The sequence below is a fragment of the Morone saxatilis genome, unplaced genomic scaffold (assembly GCF_004916995.1).
Source record: "Morone saxatilis isolate NCDOM2014 unplaced genomic scaffold, NCSU_SB_2.0 Contig19, whole genome shotgun sequence".
NCBI lineage: Eukaryota > Metazoa > Chordata > Actinopteri > Moronidae > Morone > Morone saxatilis.
In genome coordinates, this window is record NW_023339751.1 from 8271673 (window position 1) to 8282314 (window position 10642).

A 10642-nucleotide genomic window follows, 5' to 3' on the forward strand; every position below is an offset into this window, starting at 1 on the left:
ATTCCAGCCATATCCTCCTGAACTTAATTCTACTTTGACATTATTATTTTCCCTTAAGATGGCTTAACTTCAACAGCAACCCAACCCATTGTGTGTTTCATTTTCACACCAGCAAGCACTTTATTTGCATGCTTCTTTTTTTCTCAAAAGCTGTGTATCTCGTTTACAATTAAGTAATTAATTTCACTTTAATGAGAATGAAGGACAGAGAAAGTACATGATGTTGTCATGGCAGATGATGACATTAGTATCTCATGTTACTTAGCAACAGCTTGCTGAAGTAGCAAAGCAGTCCACATTGACTCCTTGTTTATATACTGAAAGAAAAAAGAACCAGTGATAAGATTTTCTTTACAATGTATCTCTATAATCAGAAAAACTCTGCTGCAGTCCGACCGCAGGAGTCCACAACATCAGTCACAACAGTCACAGCTCAAGGGAGCCCTGCCGCCTCTACAGTTCATACAAAAGGAATCACAGGTACAGCCTTGTCCTTTTCCTCCCTCTGAAAACACAACTTGCCCTTTTCATCACTGCCACATCCATCTCCTGCTTAACTGCTCACACACAGGCTGTCCACAGTACTATGGTGCTTTTTACTGTCAATATCAGAGCAAAGGTGCACAAAAATGCACAATTTAAATCAGTATGTTCAGGCAGTAAGTTTGGGTGGCTAGTTACAGCTGTTAACTCAACCCCGCTTATTAGCTAGAGCACAGAACTAAACACTCTACAGGCGGGCAACAACCACACAAATTACTTTTCAAATTAGTTTTCATTCAGTGAGAGATTCCCTGCCTCTCCTCTGGTGTTGTAATGTCCTCATGAGAACCAACAACACTGAAGTTGTAACCAGCCAGGAGGACTTTTACTCCCTGATAGTAAAACTGAGAAAATAGAGTTGTGTGAATCTCCTGTACTGGATGTGACTCATATGTCCCAGTCTCCATGAACCAGTAGGTGGTCCAAGGGGAACCGTAAGCTGTCCCTCATTATGACGGCCAAGTGACAGAAATTTTAGTTGGTAGAAATCATCTTCCCTTGTACAGGGACTTGTAAATCTAGAGTAAGTGCACAGGGAAAACCAACGCAGTGGCCCAGTCCAGTCATAACTCTTTCCAAGATGTGAATACAGCTGATGTCTAACCCCACCAGTTGTGCCGAAGGTACTTCCTATCACTTTGTGCCCCTAGAGATGATATCTTTCAACAGCTGTGATTTGTCCTCTCTAAGGAGCTACAGCCAAGTTCCCTTTGCCTGACACATGCATTATGCACATACATAGATAGGATGAGTGGCTTTAGGTTCAGTGATTAACTCCTACTGTCACAGGCTGGAAGTCGGGGAGGTAATCCCACTTCTCATCGCTCCATCACATTATGGGGAGTTATTTTTTAGTTCACAGGAGCAGGGGACAAGCTGATATCTTGTGCGCAGTGAAAGTTTTGTCCAGGACAACACCAAGCTGGGCTTTTTTACTATACAGAATGGACGTCAATGCTCCGTCACTGCAGCATTCTGTCCTCCATTGGGGTCCCATTTAAGTCACAGTGGCGCCTGACTTTTAGAAAACATAATACCATCTGGGAGCTGTGTTTATCTCAAACATGCTGGGATACCAAATGAAGGCTGAAATAGAATTTAAGGTTCTCTGGTATCATAGTGAGATAAGCTACATTTCATTCCTTTCCGTGGCCAGGTATGAAAACTTGATAAACAGTGGTAGGTGTGGAGGAGGTAAGGCTGTCAATGCAGCACCTGGTCATTCTGTGAAAAGAGTGGTATAATGAAAGCATGACTGGCTTATTGACTGTCAGAGGTGCTGGCTGATTTATAGGCACAAATACTACCTTATGACTTACTGGTCTATGGCTGGCTGAGGTTAAAGCCTCAAGCAGTAAAAACATATCTTGAAATCCTTCCAATGAATGTCATTTTCACATTTTGAATTCTGTCAAAATTCAAGGCTTACAATTAAGATTTAAAGCAGCATTCATTTCATTCACACAAGCTGTAAAGACAATATTGACATATTATAGCAGAGCAACATTGGCATTCATTTGGAGTTGTGTTTCCACCTGACCATTGTATGTCCAATATTCGCTCTCCTTTTAGCTCTGTTTTTAGTCTCCACCAACTCCTATTGAGCAGCTTAATGCTCCACTATGTTCACAAGCTGGTTACTAACTTCTGGTAGCATATAATTTCTCACAATTTTACGTTAAAAATAGTTGTTTGCTGTGACTGAAAACTATGCCGATAAAAGTGGTGAGAGTGAACCAAAACAGTTGTTGTTGTGGTCCACAAAAACAAAATAATGAGGTTAGAGAAAACCCTCCACAGAGCTGAGGGGAACTGCAGAGTTGGGTGATAAATGTCTGTGGTTGCCCAACTATAAATTGCATTTTTCTCTTTACACACAGTCATTTGATCTATTGTTAATAATATTATTAGTATGTAATATAAGATATTGATATGTGCAGTTTTCGTTATTGTTTTATAAACATGCCTTTTAGTGCAATCTGCTGTTCTTACCTGGTGGACCCATATGTCCTGGATCTCCTGGTAACCCCAGTCCGAGCTGACCTCGTTCTCCTTTCTGACCCCTGTATCCTGAGCACAGACACAAAAACTCTGGCTGAGTACAAATACTGCAAGTACAACTGTGTGGTGTCATGTTCAGGGAGTGTGTAAGAGAGTTAGTGAGATTAGTACAAATGCCATACTGTGAAGACAGACTTTTTGCAACCTTTATATCTATCCAATGACTCATACAGATTAGCTTCTTGATGATATAAACATCATCAATATGACGGCAATGTCAGGCATCAGGTCTGCACTTATTTTGAGAAAAAGCTGCTTTTGTAGTTGATGTAGAAACAGGCTTCTCTGGATTCTCAGTTTCAATCCCAAACCTTTTAATAATAAAAGTATCTACTGACATCCTGTCAAAACAGAAATCATCAAACAAGCCATCTGTGCGCTAATGTTCGAAGAAAGAGGCATTGTGGGCTTGTACAGCTTTCTGCCAACAACAGGACCACAAGCACATGTCTTTGAAGATTTCAAAACAGAACAAAGCAGCTTTCTCGAATTGGAGGTCAGATATGTGGGTCACTAAAGGCATTCAAAGAGTGAAAAGATAGGCCTAATCAAAGGTGGACTCAATAGAGATTCAATAGAAAACAGACAGATGCAACAGATGCAGAAAACAATCATGTGTTTTCATGGAAACTAGACTCAGAGATGTTATTCACTGGGAGAACATAAACAAGATCATAAAATGAAATAAGGCTAGAGCATAACACTATGATGGTGATTGACTGCTGCATGACTACCTCTAAGATGAAGAAATCAAGCAGCGATGAACACAAGACATGCTTAGTCTGTTAAAAAAAAGGCTGAGTAAAACAGAATCGAAGTATTTGCACTAATCGTCAAGTCAAGCCAGCAAATGAGTTGCTTATAACGACATGCACACAAAGGCTTTCTCACTCCATGCAGAGTCAGTACGTATTCACAGTTTAAAACAGCAGCATACCAAGTAAGAATTTGAGGCGCTGCGAAAATATTTCCCCATGAGGCACTTAAAGTAATGGAGTCTCAGGACCAGTGGTTGCATGGAGTGCATCAGAAACATTGACAGGAGTATCAAGCATTGCACTGTCTGGCCCAAAGGGGAAACGCTTCAACGCTTACATGTCAGGGAAAATCTCAGAAAAAAGGCTTATGAATGCTCCAAAACTGAGTCTCAAAGAGAGAGGGGCTATCCACACATTGCTGCAATAATGAGACTTCTTTCAACACTCACAGAGCCTGGGGCATTCATTCAGGAGGGAGACGTTCCATGGAGAAAAGAGCACTGTACCTTAAGCAAAAAAATACTGAGCACACAGGCACACAGGGCAATAAGCTTGGGTGGCACGCTGGATTGGTGCACTCTGATAAATCGAAACTGCCAAACTGCGTCTGTACTTGGTTGAAAACAAATTGTTTTTAAGGGCACTAATGGACAAAATACGTTAATAAAAAATAACATTGCCAAAGAGTGGTTTTTCATGCTTGATTGATAAGACTGCAGCCCTGCACCTGTTGTACACTGTTGTAAACAGTATTAACAGCAACATCTATTCATTCATGCTATGCCTTACAAAAGAAAAAAACACCTTTCTTTGAACAGCTGCTCCATCAAAGACCAATTACTGTGAGATATTTACTGATATTTCCATATTTGTACAGCACAAAGCAGAGCAGCTCTGAAACACAGGGTTTACAGCCTGATATAATAAAAGACACTTTGTTTAAGTCAGTATTAATAAATATACAGAATGCACTGAAATACAAAAATTAAAAATGAATGTTAAAACAACAAAATGTAGAATTTATGAAATATGCACTCAAACATAATGACTTACATCAGTGAGTATTTTCATTACGATCTCAAAAGATAAATAGAATGATAAATGAACACTCAATTACAACAAAGTAGGGGAAAAAAAACAAAAAAAACAAAAAAGAAATGATGCTTTTCCTTATGGGTATTCTCTAACAGCCTGAGACTTTCACCCATGTGAAATCAAACCATGAGGAAAAAAAGACTGTGAATTCAACAGAGGGGTTATTTTTCTCCATAAACAATTCATTTTGGCATATTGGAGAAGAAGTCAAATTGGATATTCCAGAGGAGCAAAGTCTCCAGCAGAGGATGACGAGAAATAATGAGGAAATATTACCCCAAACTCTCTCCCCAGCTGAGTGGAGGCACGAGTCAACAAAGAAAAAATTAAGAAGTTGTTGAATTTATGATTTATCAAGGGAAATAACTTTGCTGTTTATTTTCAATAAATATTTATTGCAAAGCTGCATTAAGAATCACCTATAAAACACTCTTTTGAAGCATAAAAAAATAAAACAAGCTACACAAAGTCCAAGACATGTGTAATGCAAATGGCATTAACACAGCACAAATATTTATAGGCGAGTAGTTGCCTACTTTCACTACATTATTCATGAATGAAAGCAGCACTTTATATTATTATAGCAGTGGGTTAAAGTGTAAATGGTCTTGAATAATGTGAGGTAGATACAAAGCTCAAAGAGAAAGGCCAATGCAGTGGTGCTTTGATCTGCACCAAAACGCAACACACTCCTCCTCTACAAAAGTTAGGATACCGTAGTTCTGTTGCGGACACAATACAAATCTAAGCAAGTTTGAGGTATAAAGCCTGACCAGTGAACCATTAGTGTTGTATGAGCAGTCAGGAAGTTGTATCAGTTTGATAAAGAACGTCCACCCTCTTTACTGACTATGCTCCTTTTGTACTTTAGAAGCTTTCTTTCCTGGAGTGAGGTATCAATACTGGGGCTCTTTCCTGTCCACATTGATAACACTTTCTCTTATTCACAGCCAATTCTTCTGTTTGTCTTCATATTTCCCAGAGAGCCGCTGCACACCACACTCCTGGCCTTTCCTCTGCTTCCCGCCCCTCAGTCTGCATTGATATATGGGTCTAAGCAAGAGAAAAATACCCATGAATCCCTACAAAATACAACCTACATTGGTGCCCCCACCCCAATCCAGCCAATCTCAAATTGTTTCATCCCAACTCTTTACATTCAGAATAACATCTTTAGCTGAAGGCTGTTGCACTTCACTCTGAGGCCTCCTTTAAATACACGAGTTGTACAGCATATGGTTGGACTAATTGGTATATTTAAACACCAATGAGGCGTTTACATATGGTGTAGCCACACACACAGATTACAATTCTATCAGGCAACAGTGGGTTAATTAAGTTTCACCAGGAGTGAATAGTTGAATAGTTTTGAGCACTCATAGGTTAAGAGTGTTATTTCTAATACATATTTTAACAGAAAGGGTTATTTTCCTTAGGTTTGTGTTAGTGTCCATAGTTCTGTCTGGCAGCCTGAGCTCCTACCTTGAGGACCAGGAGGTCCAGGCTCTCCTGGTGGGCCTGGTAATCCGTCATTGCCAGGAGGTCCTGGAGGCCCTTGGAATTGTGATGCTAAGATGCCTGCAGGAGTCTTCTGCAGCATGGCAGCGCTCGATAGCCTCTCTACAGAGTATGAAATATATAATAAAATAAGAATTAACATTCAGAATGTGGTAAAAAGATGGCAAGAAAACATATTGAATAAATCTGGAACAATTTGTACCTTCAAAGATCCTTAAAACTTCATTTCTGATGAACATTTTCAGTTCTTCCGTGAAGCCAGGATCACCCTGTGCGTGTGGTGGAGAAGAATAGAAACTTCAGTGAAACATTTTGAACAAAAAGAAACAACAGTAAGTCATCTTTCATTAATAGTGAACTGACAGAAGACGAGATACAGTAGTTATCACGGCATGAAAATCAAATGGATACCTGACATGTATATCAACACACTGTTTGTGAAAACCATCTGTGCTGCAAACAAGGGCTGGGAGGAGAGATCACTGCTAAAATTCACATTTTTCAGCTCTTTTCTAACGATTCAGTGAAATGTATGTATTTCTGCCACAGTTTCAGAAACCCAAAATAACATGGTTTAAACAGGACGGTATACTTTATGTCAGTTATGTCAACCTTTTTCAAAAACACTGTTAGAGCTTTCCAGGGCAAGAGTAGCCTTGGACCTTGAATCATTGCATTCAAAACAGCTTTTCATCTCTGCTGCGAACGTTATATAACTGTTGTGACTGCGTACAGTATGTGTAAAATGCCTGTGACACACGGAGGTGTTTTTACTGCTCTGCAGAACTCTAGGCACGCCCACATATCTCTGTCTTTCTCTCTGTCTCCATCTCTCTCCCTCTCTGACCCTCTGTGGCGCCTAGATGAGGAGTGGGAAGCGCTGAGCAGAAAGAGAACAGCAACCTCCCTTGCACAGCCTTGTTTGATGTTTCATGCAGGAATCTGTAGCTGCACCATTTTTCCATACGGGGAACAAGAACTGAACTAGTTACACAAGCTCAGAAAGGAAGTAGGATGATTAAGGTTTTAATCATCTGGGAGGATAGTCTTTGTTTGCTCTGAGGTGAATATACAGCTTACCAAGAGGTTTGCACTCTCCAACTGTCCCGGAGGGCCAGGGTCGCCTTTTTGTCCGACCGCTCCGATGGGTCCAATAGGGCCAGGATCTCCTATGCGACCTCTCTCGCCTTGAACACCTCTCTCTCCAGGAATCCCAGGATCACCCTGCATAACCAGACATATCTCAGCGTTTCATGATGCAGTACCGACTGAACTGTTTAGATAAGGTTGAGTTTACAACCTGCACAATATAACAATCCAAACTACATTTCCTGGTTGGCATTCATAGCACCATGATCAGTATTTTCAAGCCTGACTCACACCCAACTGTATCACTTAACATGCTGAGCACATTGACCCATTTCTCCTAATGCGTCCAGTCAGTCACCTGTCCTGAGGTTCCGGTGCCAACTATAAAGCTAAAAGCCTCATTTTGCATCCTCTATTTCCAATAGATTACAGCAGAAGTGTGACAGAGCTCTTTAATTTTGCCTCGCAAATACAATAGGAAACTGCACTGAGCGTTAAATGCCTTTATCTAGTGCTTATGTGCTTGTGGGGATTAGTCATATTTGTGCTGAAGTGAAGACTTTCATTACTATTCATCAAAACCTTGCATTATAGTCTGAGTCATAAAAACAGCTTCTTTTTAGGAAAACAGGAATGATGCTACTTACACGCTCTCCTTTGGATCCTCTGTCCCCTGGTCTACCTGTAGCTCCCTTAGGAAAAAAACAGAAACATGTATTTTAAGGCTTTGTTGTCATAGAAAAAAAGAAGTAACCTCTGAATAATTGGAAAAAGAAATCATGCTGATGCCGACGCTTTTCACTCGCTACACACTGTTGATGTTCAGTAACATGCAGGAGCACGCACAACACACTTCTAATCTAATCAGTACATATGAAGCAGAGATTTCTATTATTTAAGCTCTCCATATTGGCATATTGCTCATATTTACTCTGATATTTGCAGAAGTTTCTGTTCTGTTGCCTGAAGAAAAAAAAAAATAACTGCGAGTAAGCTTTTCCTGAATTACTTGACTTTGAGAAACGTACACTTTTCAGATGACTGTGCATTGATTGCTTTTTACTCAGCTCAGGTGTATTGCTTGTATAATATCTCCCTGTATAGTGTTTCACCTTCTGCAATGTCACGGCTTCTCTGCATCACTCCTGTTTTCATTTGAGATGCTTTCCCACCAGCTGTCTGTACTGTATGGAGGAGCTGGGAGAGAAAATACCTGTCTCTGACTTCATGTCACAACATCTTGTGTCTTCCAATCCCCCCCTGTCACTCCTCATTGCCTCCCTTTACTGTGCTCACAGCAATTCCTCTGGGAGCATCTTTTGTATCAATTTCCTGCTGGATTACAGGAGCCATGCAAAAGACAATCTGGCATGATGTGGTTTTAAAGCGGGCAACTCTTTGTGATGCTGTTCTCCCCTGCCTGCTTTAATCTGCAGTACTCTGTATTCCCCAATGCCTGATGGGAGGCTTAAATCTATCATCTTGCCCACTGAAATGTGCTTCCCTGAGCATTACATTAAACCTCAAAGCAGTGTGCAAGGAGTCTGGGTAGGGAAGCAAGCAAAGCCACCTACTAGATGGCACTGTTGCCCCACCAAACAAAATCAGGCACCATTTGCAGAAAGACATGAGGACAAAACTGTAGAAGGGCTCTATGCAACGCTGAGATTCTGGTGAAAGAATATTAACTAATAATAAGAAGAAGAAAACAATAAACTGCAGGGGCAGTCGTTGAGGTGTTAGGTGACAAAAATCTTGTAAATTAGAGAGCAAAACAGCAATACTCGTAGTCAAACCAGTTTAGTATTCGACTGTATAATGTGTTATAAATGGCTATCAATAGCAGATCTGTTCTGCATGCTGTGAGCCCATTCTGTGTGATTATGTAGTAAACAGTGTGTAATATATTTGATCAGTCACCTAAAAGCAGACTTCACTGTTCTATTTGTTTCAATTTTAACCAGGTTCATCAGGCAGGAAAATGCATATTTAATCTAAGTGTCTACTGCCCTCTATTACAAACATTTTATCATTGCCTGAAAGCATTAACTGTATAATTTGGGTAAAAAGACTTAAAGTCAACAAAGCCTTAAATCTGCAGGATTTCATTTAGTTTTTATCGTTAAAATCTCAAATATGCAAATGGCTTTAATGCACTCAGGATGCTGTAGCTTGAGGGGGGGGGGGATAAAAATCTGCTGTGCCATCTTTCTGTAGCTCGGCTGATGTAAAGCACTTTCTATAAGGGGATTTGCAACGTGTTCACACAACTCACCTGGTATCCAGGAGTTCCATCTTTTCCAGGTCTCCCCTGCTCAAGAAGTGCAACACAAACAAAGACATTTTGTATCAGCTCCCACCTTCGATTGGATCAGCACTGTTGCACTCCTAGTAATCTCCACAGTTAATGAGATATCTCAACCAAGGGATAATGATCCTGATTGCTGTGCGAACACTGTTCCATTGTGTGCTTACAGGGAAAATTACAGAAACCATCTCTGATGGTAATTACATAGAGGAATGTAATCATCTACAGGACAAGTGGTCGCTAACATAGATATTTTGTCCATATTGTCCTTGAATCATGTTCTTCCTTTCCCCATATAATAAAAGAACGGAAACAACCATGGATAAATCTGCTAATGTAAAAGAGCTATTCAAAGCCCTACAGACTGGATATGATTGGACAGTGCTTTGGCAACATCTAGTAGTGATTATATAGGGAGAGCAACAGAATTCATGTAGCATCCTTGCATCCTTACAGGAACACCTTGGGGTCCCTCGGGTCCTGGGAATCCTGTCTCTCCGAGCGGCCCCCTCTCACCCTGTCAGAAAACAGAGACAGCCGATGTGTCAGTCGACAGTGACAAAGGAATGACACGTGGATTGACAGCTCAAAGAGAGTTAGAGGCTGCGGCTCACCGGCTCTCCTGGGATCCCTGGCTCTCCACGAGTTCCGGGCTTCCCCTGTCAATCACAAACATAGGAAGAGAACAGACCGTGTTTGACAGGTTCTCTATGGTGTCGTATCTACAGCACCTCTGCAGGCTCCCATTTATAATAAACCAACCAGCCATATAGCTGCACAGAAAATCCACAACAGACCACAGGTTTATATCCAAGCTCTTAATTGAAGTAGTGTTGTGTTATGGGACTTGTGTTTTGATAGCTGCTATTCTGTGTACTTTATGAAACATCATTGACTTGTTGCCAGCAGCAGACTGAAACAACACAGATGATTGATCAAGGAGGAGTATGAGGAGTAAATTAATCGAAAATAAATAAATAATCTCACTTACTGGAGGACCTAGTTGCCCAGGAGGACCAGTCAAACCAATATCACCCTGCAGGAAACATTGCAGACGTGTCAGATAGATGACATGCACGTTACATAGAGAATACACATAAATCACTGTCATGTCAAGCAGACACACAGATACTGATATCAGAAACTGCCTGAACCTGGGTATAATGAATGCTCCCGAGCGCCACACTGTTTAAACAAATGTAATGCTAAAAAACACTAAGTTTCTACACAGAAAAATCACAATCACTGATGGCAGAAGCGTGGAATTGTT

At 40.7% G+C, this 10642-nt stretch overlaps 1 protein-coding gene across 4 annotated transcripts in view; it reads right to left on the reverse strand.

Moving 5' to 3' along the window:
* The window catches only part of LOC118329797 (collagen alpha-1(XIX) chain), a 95087-nt gene that overhangs the window by 4334 nt on the left and 80111 nt on the right, over nucleotides 1–10642 (reverse strand). For 3 of the 4 annotated variants that reach the window (XM_035664110.1, XM_035664109.1, XM_035664108.1), the window contains 9 exons: nucleotides 10364–10408; nucleotides 9987–10031; nucleotides 9827–9889; nucleotides 9340–9375; nucleotides 7712–7756; nucleotides 7056–7199; nucleotides 6178–6244; nucleotides 5940–6077; nucleotides 2536–2613 (listed from right to left, as the gene is read on the reverse strand). In XM_035664110.1, the coding sequence (XP_035520003.1) occupies nucleotides 2536–2613; nucleotides 5940–6077; nucleotides 6178–6244; nucleotides 7056–7199; nucleotides 7712–7756; nucleotides 9340–9375; nucleotides 9827–9889; nucleotides 9987–10031; nucleotides 10364–10408 (661 nt within the window). Of the gene's footprint in view, nucleotides 1–2535; nucleotides 5511–5939; nucleotides 6078–6177; nucleotides 6245–7055; nucleotides 7200–7711; nucleotides 7757–9339; nucleotides 9376–9826; nucleotides 9890–9986; nucleotides 10032–10363; nucleotides 10409–10642 lie in introns of all 4 variants that reach the window. The other variant, XR_004796798.1, reaches the window with a different exon arrangement.